The 20,369-nt window shown below is 39.2% G+C and overlaps 1 protein-coding gene across 4 annotated transcripts in view; it reads right to left on the reverse strand.

Annotated features, from left to right (window-relative positions):
• Nucleotides 1-14,715: 14,715 nt before the first annotated feature.
• Nucleotides 14,716-20,369, reverse strand: part of STAC (SH3 and cysteine rich domain) — a 91,195-nt gene continuing 85,541 nt past the window's right edge. For 2 of the 4 annotated variants that reach the window (XM_039336904.1, XM_039336903.1), the window contains exon 11: nucleotides 14,716-15,566. In XM_039336904.1, coding sequence (XP_039192838.1) covers nucleotides 15,444-15,566 — 123 coding nt within the window. In that variant the 3' untranslated portion in view covers nucleotides 14,716-15,443. Of the gene's footprint in view, nucleotides 15,567-17,562; nucleotides 19,873-20,369 lie in introns of those variants that run through there. The other 2 variants (XM_039336906.1, XM_039336905.1) reach the window with 1 other exon arrangement.

Consider the following 20,369-nt stretch of genomic DNA (forward strand, 5'->3'; position numbering starts at 1 on the left):
AAATCACCGATGGATTATATTCCAGAGTTCTGAAGGAGCTGGCAGATATTATCTCAGAATCATTGCACCATATCTTTCAAAAATCCTGGAGCACTGGGGAAGTACCTGAGGATTGGAAAAAGGCTGATGTGGTTCTCATCTTCAAGAAAGGGGGATAAAAAAAACAGACCCAGGAAACTACAGACCGATCAGTCTAACATCAATACCTAAGACGATCCTGAAAAAGATAAACAAAAAACAGATCTGCGAACAACTAGAAGGAAACAAAGTTTGTTAAAAACAGATCATGCCAAATCTGTCTTATTTCATTCTTTAATTAACTGACCAAATTAGTAGACCAGCAAAATGCTGTGGACATAGTATATTTAGATTTCAGTAAGGCATTTGACAGATTAGACCATAACCTGCTGGAAAATGCATCAGGTTAGTCCTAACTCACTCATAGAATAGTGATGCAATGGTTAGAGCTTTGGATTAGAACAAAGAAGATTGGGATTCAATACTTCATCCACTTATTAAACTCACTAATGTCATGGGCCAGACATTGTCTTCCAGCCTAATTTACAAGGTTATTATCAGAATAAATGAATTTCAAGATCTAACATAAACTGCTTAGAAGAAAAAGCGGAACTTAAGACTTGCAGAACTGAAATGAAATTGGTTTTTGCAAAACTATTCTTAAAGCTTCACTATTCAAGAAGTTCTTCCAACTACAGTAAAAGATAGGATTCTTGATGCTTTACTGGCTGCCAGTTACTGTATGGTAGTGAATTTGGTTACTTAGACATTACACACTGTCAAGTCAGTCAAGCACCTTAGTAGTGTTAATGGATTTTTAGTATTGATGAGTTTCATTGCCTCTGGTCATACATCTGGAGCACTCTCTGAACTCCACAACCCTGTAAAAAGAAAAGAAATGAACCATTATATTGAATTTTTCAGAATTCAATATAATGGATTTAGATGCCTTTCCTCTTCCTCTTCCTGTCCTTTGAGGCAAAAATCAGAATTTACCATGCTTGCTATAATCTCATAGACAGAAATGATACATCAGCCTTTATTGCTCATTCTTAACTTCAGATTGACACAACAGATTGCCTTTTATGTGTCCCAAGTTACTTCATACACTGTCTGCCACAACTGCTATTTCAGTCATTCATCACACATGCTTCTTTCTTTTCTTTCAACTACTTTTAACCTTAGAAGTCTTTTAATTAAATCTGCATTCTCCAACTGTGTAGGAAGGCAGTTGATTCTTCTGCTCTTTATGAAGTTCAAATATCAGCTGAGTAACCTGAGAATAAATACCCAGAGTTTAGAATATGTTACAACTTTGGGATGGACAGTGATAGTTCTTTGTCAATGACAGAACTGAGGTCTGAGCCTTCCTCGATGTATCTCTTATCATTAGCTAGAGTAAGGCACCATCTCTGGTAATGGATTCTGAGTGTCAAAAAATGGCAGTGTGTCAATTATTATTACTTTTTTTACACAAAGAAGCCACTTATTAATTCAGGCTTCTTATTTATTGTAAATATAATCACTGATGTTGATAGAGTTTCCTCCTGAGAATAATAAACTAGGTTAGAAGTATAGGACAGGCCATATAGTACACAGATCTTTGTCTTCAAGTAGCATAGAAGGCATAAGCAAGAGTGCTCCTACAATTGCTCTGACCATCAGATAGTGAATCAATTATCTGATGGTCAAGCCGTGAGATTTTTTTTTTTTTTTGCCTTAAATGCCAAAATAATTTGAAGGGAGGTGCATCCACATACTATTATACCTAATTCACTAAAATATCTTGAGCTAGTCCCAGAGAGACTGGAACAATGCATAAATCATGGTTATATTGAAACTGCCCACTGAATCTGTCCATCAAAATATATAAGTAGGAGTATATGTTGAAATTCTCCAACTTATTGAGAATTTTGTTGGGAGGCCTCCCAGAAATAAACATTCTCTATCAGATGTCCTATCTTTGGGAAAAACATGGCCTTGGGATAAGATTGACTCCTTCTTTGATAATATTAAGGAAATTTGTGAACTCATTAAGAGATGACTTAACCAAAGAGCCTTTTAGAACAATTTGATGCACAAGAATGCTTATTCTGGTGGTGAAAGATGGTATGTGAATGTGGTGAGGAAATAATTATTGTCATGTTTTGCTTTTTATGTTCCAATTGTGTCAGCTGTGTTACCATTTGCTGATTAAACTGAAGAGATACAAATGTCATAGTAAAAAAATAGAGAAAATACAGAATAGCTCACTTATCAAGTACTATAGTGATTAGCTAAATCCAGTGAGAGGTATGTAATGTCCTTCTACCTATCAGTCACTATGGATTTGTATCTTCCTGGAGAGAGCCCTTGCTCCCCTATACCTCTTTTTTTTTTTATTAAAATTTTTTAGATATTTTTACAAAAAGCAAAAAAACCCCAAAAAAACCAACCCTAACCCACCCACCCCAACCCTCCCTCTCCATCCCCCCCAACCTTCCCAGAGCTGAATATAGGCTTAATTAAAATTTTTTAAAAATCTTAAAAAAATTGAAAAAGTATAAATCATAAATATATCTAAATACCTCACAGAAACAATTTATAAAATAATTAACAATAAAATATATGTAAAAAAGGCATACGTATTAAAAAGAAAAAGTACTTGAAAGAAAAAGAGATAATAAAAAGAAAAGAGAAGAGAAAGAAGAAAAGAGATATAAAAAAGTACAATCTATAAAATATTAAAGTTTATATACAAGTTATTAGAAAGCTAAATGATATTTTTTTATATCCAGTTTATATTGTATAAAATTTATCCATTTTTCCCATACCGCAAAAAAATTCTCTTGCGATTGCTCCTTTAAGAAAGCCGAAATCTTTGCCATTTCCGCCAAATAAGAAACTTTAAAAAACCACTCTTGCAAGGTAGGCAAAGATTCCTTCTTCCAATATTGCCCTACTAACAGCCTAGCGGCCGTAATCAAATTTAACATCAATATAACTTCCTTAGCATCACAATCAGTAACAATACCTAACAAAAACAATTGTGGGGTAAATTTTACCCTCTTTCTAAAAATTCTTTGAATATTCCACCATATCTTAATCCAAAAAACTTTTATATTTTTACACGACCACCAAATATGATAATAAGTAGCATCCAAACAACCACATCTCCAACATTTAGGCTGTAAGTCAGGATACATACGGGACATTTTTTGTGGATCAAGGTGCCATCTGTAAAACATTTTGTAAAAATTCTCCCTTAAGTTCTGGGCTTGTGTAAATTTAACATTCCTCACCCAGATGGTTTCTCAGGTATCTAGTAGAACTGGTTCACCAAAATTTTGTGCCCATTTAATCATACATTCTTTAATTAGTTCTGGTTCTGAGTCCAGTTCTACTAGCACCCCATAAATTCTCTTAATATGAGTTCGCCTTTGATCTTTTACTTGTTTAAAGAGATTTTCATCTTCTCTGAGCAGACCCACATTACGATCTATCTTCCATCTATCAGCTATTTGTCTATACTGAAACCATGAATATATAATATTTTCATGTGCTAAATCTTCCAAAGATTTTAACTGCCAATTTTTACCATCCCACCTGAGTAATTGCGCATAAGAAACACTATCCATCTTAACTCCTCTTCTTATCCCCTCTATCGCATGCCAAGGTATAGCCCATAATGGTATTTTAAACTCACTTTTATAATATTTCCTCCAAACCCGAAGTAAAGAGATCCTTATAATATGAGATTTAAAAACCCGATCCACTTTTTTATTAAAAATTAGATAGGCATGCCATCCAAAAAGTAAATCCCAACCCTCCAAATGGAGTATTTCTACATTTGTTAAATTAACCCAATCACTAATTAGTGTTAAAGCCACAGCATCATAATATAATTTCAGATTCGGTACCTTGAGTCCACCTCTCTCACAGAAGTCTTGCATAATTTTAAGCTTTACCCTTGGTTTTTTCCCTGCCCAAATAAATTTGTTAATACCTTTCTGCCATTCATTTAAATTAACCTCATTCTTTAAAATAGGTAACATTTGAAATAAAAAGAGAAATTTTGGCAGGACATTCATTTTAATCACTGCAATTCTTCCCATAAGAGATAACTGTAACTTCTCCCAATTTTTCAAATCTTTTTGTACCCTGACCCACAGCCTTTCATAATTGTTTTTATACAATTTTACATTAGAAACAGATAGGGTAACCCCCAGATATTTTATCTTATCAACAACTTCAAAGTCTGTCAGATTAACCAAAATCTGCTTATCCAAATTAGTCATATTTTTAGATAATATTTTAGTCTTATTGTTATTAATTTTAAAACCCGAAACCCGTCTATATTGGTAAATCAGTTGTAATAAATTTGCTACAGAATAGGTAGGTTGAGACAAAGTAACCACCAAGTCATCTGCAAAAGCTCTTAATTTATATTCTTTTTTGTTAACTTCTATTCCTTTTATTTCCTGCGACTCTCAAATTTTGATCAGCAAAATTTCCAAAGTTAAAACAAACAGTAACGGTGACAATGGACATCCCTGTCTTGTACCTTTTCCTATTGTAAAAACCTCTGACAAACCCCCATTAACAATAAGTTGTGCCGTTTGTTTTTGATATATAGCACCAAAAGCTTGTGATATTTTTTCTCCAAAATTCATTTCCTCAATTAATCTTAACATAAACTGCCAATTCAATTGATCAAAAGCTTTTTCAGCATCTAAAAATATCAGCCCTGCGGAGATTTGGTTATTCTTATCTAAATATTCTAATAAATTAATAATTTGTCTGACATTATTCTTCATATACCTACCAGTTATAAAACCCGATTGGTCCTTATGTATAAGCTGATGCAAAACCCTCATAAGCCTATTGGCTAAAATTTTTGCAAAAATCTTATAATCTACATTTAAAAGAGATATAGGTCTATAATTCTTTGGTAAAGTGAGATCTTGATCCTCTTTTGGAATCAAAAATATAAAAGCTCTATGCCATGACGGAGGAATCTCTGAGCCCTGTAGTATATTATTGTAGGGACAATAATATTACTAATACAATAAATCTGGCAAATCTTACATTGAAACTGTGGAAATAGAGAGAAATGTTTGTAAAACATTCCAAAGATGCTAGGCATTCTTTTCTTCATTGAGTACAGGGGGCCAAATATGATCATGCTGCTACCTCTATGGGGAATGCTAGGTTAAGAAACAAAGATAATCTTTCACTTAGGTTGTAAACTCAGCTATCTTAGTGACTCTAGGTGGTTTACAGATAAAAAACGTATAAAAGGAATGCAATTTAAACAGAATTAAAAACAAAGTAATAAATTAAAAATCAGTGATAAAATGATAAGTTAAAGGCAGAAGGAGAGCCATTAGGCCACAAAGTACCCCAGAGTTGGATGCTACTCTTCAGTCCCTAGGTGAATTGGCATTAATGCCTATGCTTGCAGCCAAATGATTGTGCCCTTCTCAGGGCTATGACATGTACATACTATTCGAATAGAGGTGGAGGTGGGGGGGTTAGGGGAAAGAAGTGTTATTACGTCATCAGACAAATGAAGAAATTTACAGAATTTGCATCATTAGTGTAATGATGATAATGCTGATGATATTACAGATGTAGCATCATTGTGGCTTGTACTGGAACCTATAATTGGACAATACATGTTGAGTCCTCGGATTAATGGTGAATGAACACAGAACATCTTGTGGTTCCAACAGTACTTTATTTGAAGTCTTTTCCACTCCATCACAGCTCTGAAGCTCGCAGGCCTCTCAGACTCCTTTTAACAACGTCCCCGGACAGAATGGCAACAATTAGGCACGCTCCGCGCCTCGCACATACGCGCGAAGCCAGCGCCAGCCAGTCTGGTCCCGGGCAGCTTGCAACTGCCCAGGACCATTGCAACGTCCCGAGCCTGCCTTTGCAGGCTCAGGACACAATACCCCTTCCCCCCCGGATGAGACTTATTAACTATATAGGTAGTTATACGCGGCCTCAACACGAGCATGATGTGCCAACCCCAAACCTGCACATCTATTGCAGTTGTGCAATACCCACACCACAAATGGTACCGGGCTATAGTTCTGGGATTAATACCCAATGCCCGTACTTCCAATTTCCACAACAGCAGGCACCCTCTCACTGTTTCTGCTTTGCCAGCAGAGTTAGAAAGTCCTCAAGATACTTGGGAGATCTTTTTACTCTCTGTGACCTCCTTAGATTCTGAGAATCCCCTATTTCCTCTTGTACAGAGGATGACATGGAGTTGCCCCCTCTTTCAAACCCTGGTGGTCCCCGTGAACTGTGCCCCATTGCCTGGTCTGCTTGCTTGCCCACCGGGCTCGTCAGACCAGGACTTTGCTCCCCCATGAACCTGGTTGACCTGCCTAATTGTAGGCTCTCTGGCCCCTCTGTAAGCCTGCCACTGTTTGGCATTTCTGTAGAGCCTTCCAAGCCCACAATGGACCTATCAAGGGAACGCATCCCTTCACTCCCGAACCCTGTAACGGGATTGTCTGGGGTTTCTGCAGTGCCCCAAAACTCAGTTGTCCCCCAATCTGTGCCGGAGGTGCCAGAATTGGGATTTGCCTCTCCAACCACCTCCCTGTGTGAAGGCTTCCTTCTGGAAACAGTAGCAGTACTGGGCCAACTTGATTGTTTGTGTGCCAGCTCTCTTGCAATGTTTGGGTTATTAGGATGCTCCCGGTTATTCTCCCTGACTGGAGTGCTGAATGGTAGTTGTGAATGATGAGTATGCCCCCTGGGTGACTCTCTGGCTGGAGTAGGCACTGGTGCCTGTGTGATTTCTTGTTCCCTTGAATTCCTGTTTGGAACACTTGTGGAACCTTGGAACAGGCCGTCTGTGGCCTCTCCATTGGGCCCCGGCTGCTGCCAACACCCTTCCCTTTGCCCATAGTGGTCCCCTTCTCCCCCGGAGAAAACCCAGGAGTTCCAGAGGGTAAGTCCAGTCTCATACACAGCTGATCGATATGCCGCCGAAGGACACAACCGTCGTCCAAGGAGACCTCATATGACAAAGGGCCAGTAACCTTGCATACTACAACAGGAACCCACAAGTGACCAGGCCCGTAGTTCCGGGTCCATACCGGGGCACCCACTTGCAGATACCGCGGTGCCCTGGGTTGGGTGACCTTAGGAGGCAGTCTGTCCAGGTGCAACCTGTCAAGTTTAGTGATCAGTTTGAGCCCCCAACGGAGTTCAGCTGGGCTCTTCCCAGTGGAAGTTGAAGGTGTGGTGTGGTAAGCAAGAAGAAAGTCTGCCAACCTGTGGTGCCAGTCCCCGTAGGTCAGTTTCTTTAAAGCATCCTTGGTGATGCGGACCATCTGTTCAGCCATACCATTGGTAGAAGGGTGGAATGGTGCAGAGGTGGCATGACGAATCATGTTGGCCTGTAAGAAAGCTTGAAACTCGAAAGAAGTGAATTGAGAGCCATTGTCAGACACCAGGACATCAGGAAGCCCATGTGCAGCAAAAATCCCCCTCAGTGCTTGAATGGTCTTGGCAGCAGTGGTTGAAGAGACAGGTACAACCTCAAGCCACTTTGAATAGCTGTCAATAAGGACCAAGAAGAATTGACCCTGAAAGGGCCCAGCGTAATCAATGTGCACCCTAGACCAAGGTGACTGTGTTTCCTCCCATCTATGTACAGGAGCCTGGGGCATTTCTGGGCGTGAGCGCTGACACAAGTGGCATCCGTGCACCTGAGCCTCTATTTCCCTGTCTAACCCTGGCCACCATAAATGGCTGCGTGCAAGCGCCTTCATTCTGACAATGCAAGGATGGCCCTTATGAAGGGAAGCCAAGACCCTAGGCCTCATTGAGGTAGGAATAACAACTCTGCTGCCCCACAGCAGACAACCCTGAAAAGTGGATAACTCATGTTTCTTAAGCCAGAAACTCTGAAACTCAGTACCTGGACAACTTTCTGGCCATCCAGATAAAACCCAGGACAATACACAAGTGAGTGTGAGGTCCGTGGCTGATTCAGCAGCCACATCCCTGGCATTTAAAGGCGACTCAGGCAACGCCTGAATGGAAAGGATGTTGATGGCAGGGGCAGGGTCAGCCTCTACCATTTGTAAAGGTAATCTGCTAAGGCCATCAGCATGGCCCATTTCCTTGCCAGGTTTGTGAACCAAAGAAAAGTCATAGGCTGACAGAAAGATGGACCATCTCAGCATTCTGGGGGAGATGATATGGGGGGTTTGTTTGTTTGTAGTAAACAACCCCAACAGAGGGTTATGGTCAGTGTAGACCATGAAATGTCTGCCATATAGAAAATCATGGAAGTTTTTAATTCCAGCAACAATGGCCAAGGCTTCTCTGTCTATCTGAGCGTAGTTCCGCTCAGCAGAAGACAAGGTTCTGGAGTAATATGCAACAGGAACCTGAGTTCCATCAGGTCTTAGATGGCTAAGTACTGCTCCCACCCCATAAGGGGAAGCATCACAAGCGATGCACACAGGAAGAGTTTCATTAAAATGTGCAAGCACATCATTGGATGTAAGTAAGGCCTTGACCTCATTGAAGCTTGTTTCATGTGCTTGTAACCACTGCCACACTGCCTGTTTGTCCAAGAGCTGATGAAGTGGCTCAGCTACATTAGCTTTGTTAGGTATGAATTCATTGTAGAAGTTCAAGATGCCCAGAAAAGCTTGTAACCCAGCTTTAGACTTAGGCCTAGGGGCTTGCAGAATAGCCTTTAATTTAGACTCAGCAGGATGAATGCCCTTGGCATCTATTCTGAATCTCAGGAAATCTGTAGAAGACACTCCAATTTTACATTTGTCTTTTAAAGCTTGAGGCCTGTTTTCCTGAAACGCAGCAGAACAGCCCTCAACCTCTCAGCTAAATTTTGAGTGGATTCTCCTGCTATTAAGACATCATCAAAATAGGGGCAAACCCCTGGTATACCCCTCAAGGTGTTTTCCATTACTCTTTGGAAAATTCCAGGAGCCATATTTACTCCAAATTGTAGTCTTTTGACTTTGAATGCCCCCCTGTGTGTTACAATGGTTTGTGCTACAGCAGCAGCTTCATCAACAGGTAACTGTTGATAAGCCTGTGCTAAATCCAACTTTGCAAAAACATGCCCCCCCCCTTGAGGGAGACCAAAATATGACTGACTACAGGTACAGGATATGCATGCTGGTGCAATGCCTTGTTTAGAGTGCATTTGTAATCTGCACAGATGCGAATGTCCCCATTAGCCTTAAGAGGCGTGACGATGGGAGTTTCCCAAGGACTTGAGTCAACAGGTTGTAAGACACCTTGCTGAATCAATTTGTCCAATTCAGCATCAATTTTCCCTTTCAAAGCAAAGGGTACTCTCCTTGCTTTTGCTCTGATAGGAGTGACAGTGGGGTCCAGTTTCAAGGAAACTGGGGGGCCTTTGTATGTTCCCAGCTGGGGGCTGAAGACATCTGCAAATTCTTTACAGACTTCCTGTAGACCTAATGTTTACAAACTGAAGCCCTGTAACTTGTATACCCAAGGCCTCAAACCAATCGAGTCCAATGAGACTCGTGCACTCACCCCAACTACCAATACATCTAATGGACCTTCAAAATCCTTGTATTGTACATTAAGGGTGGCCTCCCCTTTAACACACACCTTGGAATTTTGGAAGTCCGTTAAGACTATATTGGATGGCCTAAGTTTGGCCTGGAACCCACTGCTAGAGCAAATCTTTCTGAATGTGTGAATGGAAATAATTGAAAGTGCAGACCCAGTGTCTAATTCCATAACCAGTGGAACTCCTCGCAACTTCACCTTAAGTGACAGTTTCTTTTTAAGTGGCTTGTGTGTGCCTGTCCTATAAATACTTCTACGTGATGCACAGAAACCCACCCTGTTTTGGCTGGAGACCCTGGTACCTTTCAGGTGCAATTCTTCTTGGGGTTGTACCTTCTGACGGCCCAAACACACAGCTGCTATGTGGCCTTGCTTTCCACATGCTCAACAGATTGCAGAACGGAACCTGCAGTTGGTCCTCTTGTGGCGACCTCCACATCTGAAGCACTTGGGTACAGCTGGGTACAGCCTTCCTTCTGCTTCCTTTCTTTGGCTGGGTAGAGATGATCCACCTCATCTTCAGGATCTTCTTCCGAGCTCTCCTGGACTCCCTCATGGTGCACGGAGACGGTTTCTGGATTGTTTCTGATAGGCCTCATGTTCTTGACTGCCCCCCCTGCTGCCTCTTCTGCAGTGACCTCTCTCAAGGCATCTTGGAATGATATGTCCTCCTTTGCAAAAAGTCTCTGTTGCAAGTCTCTGTTCCTAAGCCCACATACAAATCGGTCTCTCAACCTTTCTTCTAAGTCTTTAAAATCACAAGGCTTAGCTCCTCTTCTCAAGGCTGCAATGTATTCTTTAGCTGATTCACCAGCTCTTTGATTCCTCTGTTCAAAAGTGTGTCTCCACGCAATAACAGACAACTTTGGCTGAAAATGTTCTTTCAATAATTTTTTTAAATCTGTGTAAGTGACAGATTCAAGAGGAGCAGGGGCTGCTAAATTTTCAGCAATTTCAAATGCATCTTGACCACAAACGCACAGCAAAGTAGTGGCCTTTAAGCTATCTTCTCTTACTTGATTTACTCTAAAATAATCTTCTACCCTGGCAACATAAGACTCCCATCTTTCAGGGTGCGTGACATTGAATTCAGACAGTCTCCCTATCTTCGCCATTTTTGCTGCTTTGTAAGGAAAGGGTCTATCAGCTGTACTGGCAGGCCAGGTGCTGAGTTTAATGCCATCTTCCTCTCTTCAGGACTCCTGGGTAAGCTTACAATTCTTTTTTTATTTGTTGTAAGCCATCCCACCTTCGTCGCCAGTGTTCGGTCCTCGGATTAATGGCGAATAAACACAAAACATCTTGTGGTTCCAACAGCTCTTTATTTGAAGTCTTTTCCACTCCGTCACAGCTCTGAGGCTCGCAGGCCTCTCAGACTCCTTTTAATAACGTCCCCAGGCAGAATGGCAACAATTAGGTGCGCTCCGCGCCTCGCGCATGCGCGCGAAGCCGGCACCAGCCAGTCTGGTCCCGGGAAGCTTGCAACTGCCCGGGACCATTGCAACGTCCCGAGCCTGCCTTTGGAAGCTCAGGACACAACAATACACACGATGGTGATGCCTGGATAGGCTGTGGCTGCATTAGCTCTCAAAGGTGAAGGATATAAGGAATATCCTTTTTTGGAAGGATATAAGGAATATAGGCCTCATGGTCGGGACGGTTTTAATGTGTTTGAGCAATGTAGTGGGACTAAGTTAACATACAACTGATAATATTTGCTGGTATGGTGAGTTTTTAGCTGTTTCAGAACTGTTGTTGAGACCATTAAAATTTGTTTGCACTATAAGCAAGATCTGACTGCTGGCACAGTGATGGATTCTATTGCAAATCAGGGCTGTTTCCACAGGAGGCAGGGGAGGAGAGGTCCCAAGGCTTATGGAACAAAGGAACTGAATAAGGCTGTCAGCAGGCCCAGAGGAAGGGAGAGAGGATTTTGGAGAAGTTGGAGGCGGCAGCAGCATGCTCTGGAGGAGAAAGGGAGCGAGGCCCCTTTAGGGAAAAGGTTGAAGAGCCAGGATCAGGAAAATAAAAGGAGGAAAGGTTGTCGTGAAGGAATACAGGCTAAATTGAGGGCTAATACACATGGAGTGCTGTTTCCATCTGTCCTGTTTGCCAAACGTTCGCTCCCTAGAGACTAAAATGGATGATCTGAAACTTGAGCTGGTCACAAACAAGGAGATGAGAGTCTGCTGTGCTATAATCCGAACAAAGAGATGGTTAAAGTCCTCTATTCCAGACAATGCTATCAGTATGATGGGCTTTTCAACATTTCAGCTGGACAGGAGCAGCGATTTGAGTAGAAAATCCTGTGGTGGGGGTGTATGTATGTATATTACTGAGAAGTGGTGTACCAATGCTAAGATATTCTCCAGCCAGTGCTCTCCTGATGTTGGGTGTCTGGCTGTGAAATATAGATCCTTTTATTTGCTGAGAGAATTCACTGTCATCCTTATCATAGCTGTGTGTATTCCCCCCAGTGCCAACAAGAATGAAGCTCTGACTGCTCTTTAGTGACTTGCAAACTATCCACCTAGACAGGGTTTTCAGTCAGACTGACTTGAAAGAATATGTGGATTTTGCTACTAAAAGTGTAAATTCTCTGGATTTAGCTTAGTCTAACATTGAGAAAGCATTTAAGGCTGCCCCCACCTTTGTTTTGGCTCCTCAGATCATCTCTCTCTGATGCTTATGTCAGCATATAAGCCTTTGTTAATTAGAGACCAATTAGAAAACAAGTGAGAGTGTGGCCTGCAGGACTATGGAAGCTCTACAAAAGTGTTTTGGGCAAACAAACTGGAACATATTTAAAGATTCTGCAATGAATGGACAACATACTGATCTGAACGAGTATGCTTCTACTGTGTCTGCTTATATCCAAAAGTGCATGGAGGATGTCAGTGTTCTTAAGTCTATTTATTACTGTGTGAGAACAAATGAGAAACCTTGGATGTCACAGGAGGTCCGTGTAATGTTGAAGGTGAGAAACACAGCTTTCAAATCAGGTGATGTGACAGCACTTAGAATAGGAAGAGATGATTTGAGGCATGCTATAAAATCAGTAAAGCGGGCCTATAGTCAGAAAGTGCAGAATTTCTTTCAAGATCCTATGGACCTGAGACATATGTGGCAAGGTATTCAGGTAATTACTGATTATATTACTGATTACTGACATGCAGGGCTTTTTTTCCTCATAGAACGCCCAGAATGGAGTTCCGGCACCTTTTTGGGAAGGAACCTTGTAGGATAGGCAAGGCGGGTTGTATGATGTGTGTGAGTTCCGGCACCTTTTTTTTTTTTTTTAAGAAAAAAAGCACTGCTGACATGTAAGGGTGACACAGACTCTCTAAACAAGCTAAATATGTTTTTTGGATGGTTTGAGGCCACAAACAATGTTCCAGCAAGGAAGTCTGTTTCCCTTCCTGATGAGCAGGTGTTCAGGTTTGAAACAATTGCTGTTCAGAAGGTCCAGCGGAAAGTCAATACTCAGAAAGCTGTGTGTCCTGATAACATCCCTGGGTGAATAATTAAGGAACGTGCTGACCAGCTGGCCACTATTCTCACAGACATCTTCAATCTCTTGTTGCATCCATTATGATGAAATGTTTTGAGAGATTGGTAAAGGACTACATGGTTTCATGCCTTCCCCCTACATTTGACTCATTACAGTTTGCCCATCAGAAGAACCCCTCTGTAGAAGATGCACTTTCCTGTGTGCTTTATCTTAGCTTGGCACATCTAGAGGGGAAGAATACTCATGTGCGAATGCTGTTTGTGGATTTTAGTTCCGCATTCATCCCTCAGTATCTGGTGAACAAACTCGGCCTATTTTAATATTTCTTTATGTAATTGGATGCTTGATTTCCTTACTGATAGGCCCCAGTTTGTGCTAGGTGGAAAAAAGTTTCCAATTCTATCTCCTTGAGTACAGGTTCTTCACAGGATTGTATCTTGAGTTCTCTACTGTTCAACTTGATGACCCATGATTGCTGTGCCAAATCTGCTACGAATCATATTGTGAAGTATGCAGATAACACGGCAGTGGTGGGTCTTATCCGGGATGACAATGAAGATGCTTATAGGGAAGAGGTGAAGGCTCTGTGGTGGGACTGGTGCAATAAAAGTAACCTGGTTCTAAATGTTGATAAAACAAAAGAGATCATTGTAGATTTTAGAAAGGGCTAGCATAGTCATACTCCTCTCAGTATCAAGGAAGCAGCTGTAGAGGTGGTCAACAGTATTAAGTATCTGGGGGTGCAGATAATTAACAATCTGAATTGGTCTCTCCACGTGTCATCCTTAGTGAAATGTGCAAACCAGCACCTGCATTCCCTGCATCAGATGAGGAGAGCACATCTCTTCCTTCTGTCCTGGCCACTTTTTACAGAGGCACGATTGAGAGCATTTTAACAAACTGCATCACTGTCTGGTTGGGTGGCAGCAGTGCCTCAGATAGAAAGTCCATATAGAGAATGGTAAGGACAGTCAAGAAGATTTTAGCGAGCTCAATCCCTGGCAGTCAGGATGCTGCTTATAAATGCTTTGTGCTTAGAGCTCAAAGCATTGTTAGAGACCCCCACACACCCACTTCACAGTCTGTTTCTGTTGCTCCCCTCTGGGAGGAGGTTTTGAAGTATTTCTAGCAAGACTACCCAATTCTGTAATAGCTTTGTTCCCTATGCCATCTGTATGGTAAACTCGCAAGATTAGTTTTTCTCGCCATGCACATGTATACATAATCCAAATTGGATTGCGTTATTTCTCTATGTCATATAATATATGTGGGTATATGCATAATTCTGTATTTATTTATTTATTTATGTCATATTTCTGTAGTGTATATCAGAAATGGTGATCCTTTGAGAGCTGTATGCAACAAAATTTCATTTTAATGTATGCCGACTAGTGTACATTCAAAGTGACAATAAAGTTATTATTATATTCTAAATACACACTTTAGTATAATAAGAACATGAATTTGATAAATACTCTATTTTCAAATGAGAAACTTTTATGTAGGCAAGTTAGGCTGGAAAAGTCTGGTTCTCTTTCATTTCTTTGAGAGAAATGCAAGGGGGTGAAGCTTGTTTCTTTTGGGCAGTTGGGGCAGATTGTACTTGTTTAGTTTGGAAATGCCTTCTAGATCTCTTATCAATCTGAAAAAATAGATTTATGTTTAAGATTAAATTGGGAGAACTGATTACCAATCTGAGTTCTCACACTCATTTAAAATATATTATTAAAAATTGTTTGCAATTAAGGAGAGGCCTGGGTCATTAGACACTGACAAAGGGGTTGGATTCAGTGGCCCTTCCAGTTAGGGTTGTGGATGACCGGGGAGAATAAGAGGGGCACTGCCAAGGAGATAGGTAAGATAAACCCATGGGAGATGCATTATATCTTTACTTTCTATGTTTCTTATTTTCAAATGACCAAATAACTGTAGTGAAAAGTGCTCTGAACAAGAGACCCCCATATTGCAATGCTTTGTGGCAAGTCTATTTTGCAATTATTGTAAAAGTTTATCTTGATGTGCATCTTTCCTCCTTTAATGCTGAAGCAAATTTCCCGTCGACTTACACAAAGTATCCTTCTCATTTACAGTCATTTCATATTTATGAAAATTACTTTGAAAGAATAACAGAAAAATATTTGAGGGATTGTCCAATTTAGTTGTGACATTTCTATAACACACAAATCATCATTAGCCTGGACAAAACAGGAAAAAAAAGACAGAAATTGCACCGAGGTAGCCCTTTAATTGTGACTTGAGTCAAGGCAGTCCTTAATAGCATGGAACTCTCCCTTGAGATGTCTTCAATAATGTAGTGAGTGCATCATCGGTGAATTCTTTCTATTACAACTCCCAGGAAAGGTTTCATTTTCTTGCTCATATTTTCAGGATGGCTGGCTGTGAGGCTCTTTCTGCCCTGTCCTGCCCTCTTTCTTTTGTTCCAAAGCTAGAAAACAGATGCATTTTCTTTTATTTCTCTGCCAGTATTCTAAAATAAGGCTGACAATTAAGAGTGACACACATTCATTAGGTCAAGGAAATGCTACAAAACATTTGACCAAAGCAGATAGCATAATTCACAACTGCTGTGCTTACAATAATGAATCATTGCTACTTAGCAAATTATAAAATGCTTGCTGTGTGATTATGTTAAACATGTCTATAATGGGATTGATTGCACTCAATAACTCTCAGGGTGGTACATATCTATACACTTTTTAGGATTTATCATAACAGACATAGCAAGTCTGTCTTATTTTAAAAGGGGAGTGGGGAATTTGTGATCCTACACATATTCTTAGACTCAAAATCCCATCAGTTTGGATCCAAAATTGTTGCTGATCATATGATTGGAATATCTGAGTAAGAGGCAATGAACCAAAAGTTTTCAATCCATTTTATGTTGTTTACAGTACAATTCTATGCATGTATGAGTTCTATTATGCATAGTGCAGCTTATTCCCAAATAAACAGTATGAAACATAAATTAGGAAGAATTCTGATAGGTCAGAAATATGAGGCTGTAATCCTAAATATTCTTATCAGGTCATAAGCTCCATAAAGCTTAAATATTTATAACAGTATTGATAGGGCTGCAGTCATACAGAATGCAGTGTGACCTTTTGGAGTAAATAGGTATAAACTCAAATTGCAAGTTCCATTATGCAAAATTTTCTCATCCAATTTCATTTGACTTCTAGAATATCCTTGCCTTTGGTCTATTCCAAAGGAGAATTCACTTAGTGCTGTTTATCACTGGCTTTTAAACTAACAATGGGCAGCAATTTATCGATGATTTTTATTTTGTATCTAAGCATAGCATATTAATCAACAATATATTTCACTGAAGACAAATATTATGTGCTCGGTGCTTGCATAATTTATTGTGGTAAATGGAGTAGGTGTTAAATGTGCTAATTTGTGCTAAAAGAATATTAGTTGGGAATTCATATAAAAATGCAAGAAAGATTTCCAATATGCATTCATAATATGACTGATGAAAGGATGGATTTCTAAACTTTTGCAGGTTCCTCTGTTGGGTGAATTTAATATTTAACCTAACCCCAACCCTAACAGGTGGCATTTTTAAAATATATGAGTAATCAGATTAGTCCAAAAGTAATTTGTTCTTTTGATTTGGTTATGTCATCAAAAATGTTGACTAGAGAAACATTTGCATGCTAGATATTGTGGGATTCAAATTCCCTTGCCCAATGGTCAGCTATAATAGAAATTCTGCTACAATATCATTTACATGACTGGAAATTCCCCACTACATTATGTTAAAAGAATTAGTCTGACAACAATCAGTGCTTATTTAATGGGCTACCATCTGTCCCCCAGTTTTGGACACATTAATTTTGAACACATTATGCAAACACCCAGTTCCTTTAAGAAGTCCTTAGTGCCGCGAAAGGTCAAAAGAAACAGAAAAAAGAGAACAACCATCAGGAAGGATGGGCTTGACCTCAGTGGAAATGGGAATGCTTTTGGGAGACCTGAAGGGCTAGATTAGGGCCAGATTTCCTGGAGAAGGTCTGTCTACATGATGCTAAGAGTGACACTGTCTTGAGGACAGTGATGTATTAGTGATGACCCTAATGAATAATCCATACATTTATTTCTAAGTGTATTTTCATGACCACAGGTGTGCAAAGTAGCATATAACTAAGATATAGTTGAATAAAGTTGTTAAGATGTACATGAACACAATGTCTAAATATGAACATTTAACAAAAATGATTCATGCAGTGGCTTAAAAACAGTGTCCAATATTAAACATAAATACTGTACGGATATTAAAGCCTTTGATTGGCCATAGCTAAGGATATGTATATGTGCACATTCACATATGATTTCAACATCAATGGTAGTAGGGAAAAAGATGAAAGTCATTTGTTTGAAACAGAAACATGAATCAGTATGACATGAATCCAAGAGTCTTTTAAAAATTACTTTACTGTTTTATTGCTTAGTATCAAAAGAAATGAGACAATGATTAAAGGCCATTATGAATTGAAAGTAATATTAATATTTATCCTATGATGTAGGAATGAAAGAAAAATTGAACTAAGAGAAGCAGTTAAAATAGGGCAAAATCACAGTATATTGCATTGAAGTAAACAATAGCATGTACAAACAATTGTATAACATTATCTAGTCTTTGCATACTAAAATACAAGATCATTATTTGAGGAACCCCCTAATTCTGGTCAGTGGTTTGAAACCAAAAAATGATATAAAGCAGGTCAGGTAAATAGTATCTCTTCTGTACTGCTACTTTGTCATAGGCAAATGTTTATTTAACTAGTAAACTGACCGGCTTCTCTTTTCAAAAAATAAAATGCTTTCAAATGAACGCTATATAATAAATATTTCTAGCATTATAGGGATCATTTATTACAATTTTGCCTTTGGAGTGGCTTTATTTAAATGAACAAGTATAAGGAAATGGAATGGCTATCAGTGCTATGTAATACCATTCCACAATTCTGGAAAATGGGCCTTTCAAATGAGTAAATGATAAAACCATTTCATGTCCCCGAAGGCATTTACTGTGGTAGCAAATACACATCAAGATCCAGACAGATATTGAAACACAAACCAAGCGGTGATTTTCTTTTGGGTCATAAGGATCTCAAGTTAGCATTAATAAAAACAGGACACTGCTCATTCTTATCTCTCACACAAGTATGAAAGTGTATCCCAGTTCATGGTTAGCGCATATCTCAAAAGATTCTAGTATATTGTAAAATCAAACAAGCGAATCATAGATTAAAAAGGGGCCTTCTTAAGAGTCATCACACTGGATTCTCCTTAAGTGCTATGCAAATAGGTTTTGTTCAGCCTCAAAGACAATCTCTTATCCACTTGCATAAAAAAGAAATGAAAAGCTGACTCCAAACTTCAACTGGAATCAAAAGGATGTTGCTTGTATTGGGTGTCAAAACAGAATGTGAAACAATGATCAAAATTCTGTCTTTTGTCAGACGCTATTATTATCCCAAGGCAGTGTTAATTCTATTAATAGAAGCTTATATATGTGCATCTGACTTTTTATTGGATTGCAGCTGGTTTGTGCTATCAGGTGAATTGTTAAACTTTACTGTTTGAATGTTGTGTTCATTTTTTAATGTGTCCTGGTTAATTTTTCTTTCAGCCCATATATATCTGCTGATATATGCTTTTTTCATTCTGAAGGGAACTGACTACTCACAGAAACAAGCCCATGTTGTGTTTGTGTGCATGTACCCTCAAACATGTTCACATCCATGTACACACACATAATATTTAAAAATTGAAAATGTATTTAATATGTTTGCAGCTAAATTTCTTGTTTCAAACAATGTTCTTCTTTTGGTAACAACGTCTAACGAGCATCACTGTGGAAAATGTTATGCATCACTTGCATAATCAGAATTTACATCTGTAAATTGCAACTGTTGTAGATATACAAGCTCACCAATTTAACCTACCTAAAAAAAAAAACCTGCAGAAAACTTAAACCGGGTAGCAGCATATTTCCTAAACTGATGTCTACATGTTTTACTTAAGCTGCTTTTTAATAAAAAATTAAAAGTCAGAACCAAATATTATCCTGATTCCCTAAAATGGGGAACAATATTTTAAAGACTAGACTCATATTACATATTTCAACCATCAAATCACAGTAGTTCACAGGAAGTCTGAACCCTTCCTAATGAGTCACATATCAAACAACATTGACTAAAAGTTCCTACCAGTTTTCTTAAGACATCTCAACAAGATTAAAACTTAACCTTACAGGTCAGTTGCCTGTTGCCAAAGGGTAACCATTAGTAGCTTTGCTCAGGGAAAAAAAAAAAGGAAAACAAAACCCACGATCCAGTTTAATTTTTTACTTGTCTTTTTAGAAAAGCAGCCCACCCCTCCCCTAAGACTCATACCACCTTTATTTAGTTCATTCTCTAATAATACACTTTGTTATTGACCAACCACTGTTTGTTGCTTCAAAGCAACTAAATGTATGATAACAGTTGATCTTTGCAGTTGTCTCCTGATTTCCCTAGTCATCTTTAAGACACCTTGTTTGGGTAGACACAGTGCAAAATGAAGCAGACAGATCTTGCTGGCAAAGTTTCACTACTGTACTGCAGTTGCTGAGTGGGCAAATTTCAGATGTTTTCTAAGACATCTACTGGGACAAAGCCCCTTTTCTTCCCACTGTATACTTTGATAAACCCGTCGTGTTCCTTTTCTGAAGTTATGCAGATCTAAAGATAAACAATGGAGAGAACAGTTAAACATTTCTCACACTCAAACACTACTTTTATTATGGAACCCGAATAGCTGCTGCATAGATGAGACAACTTGCTGTAAATAGATTGAGCTGAACCAGGCTACCTAACTTTGCAGCCCTCTTTTAGATTTCTTTGATGTTTGCAGAGGATATGAAGTTAGAAACTACTGAGATGCTTTCTAAACATAAATGTTCAGTTCATGTGCTGTACACTGTTTTATTTATTCATCATATTTATTAGCCACTTTTCTTTTGACAATAAGCCATTTCTGTGATAAAAGCTGTTAAAAACAAGCAAATTACTGTGGCTGAGAAGTTTGCTAAGAGTTGCATAATAAATGAATTAAAACTAATTGGGATGATGGCTCAGAGAAATTCTAAACATACAATTTCAATTAGTTGCAATTTTGCCTATAAAATTATATATGGTTTGTACAACTTTAACTCCACTGAACTCATATGTTTAATTAA

Source organism: Crotalus tigris, unplaced genomic scaffold, assembly GCF_016545835.1.
Source record: "Crotalus tigris isolate CLP2741 ecotype Arizona unplaced genomic scaffold, ASM1654583v1 scf7180000017666.379230911805:20528666, whole genome shotgun sequence".
NCBI lineage: Eukaryota > Metazoa > Chordata > Lepidosauria > Squamata > Viperidae > Crotalus > Crotalus tigris.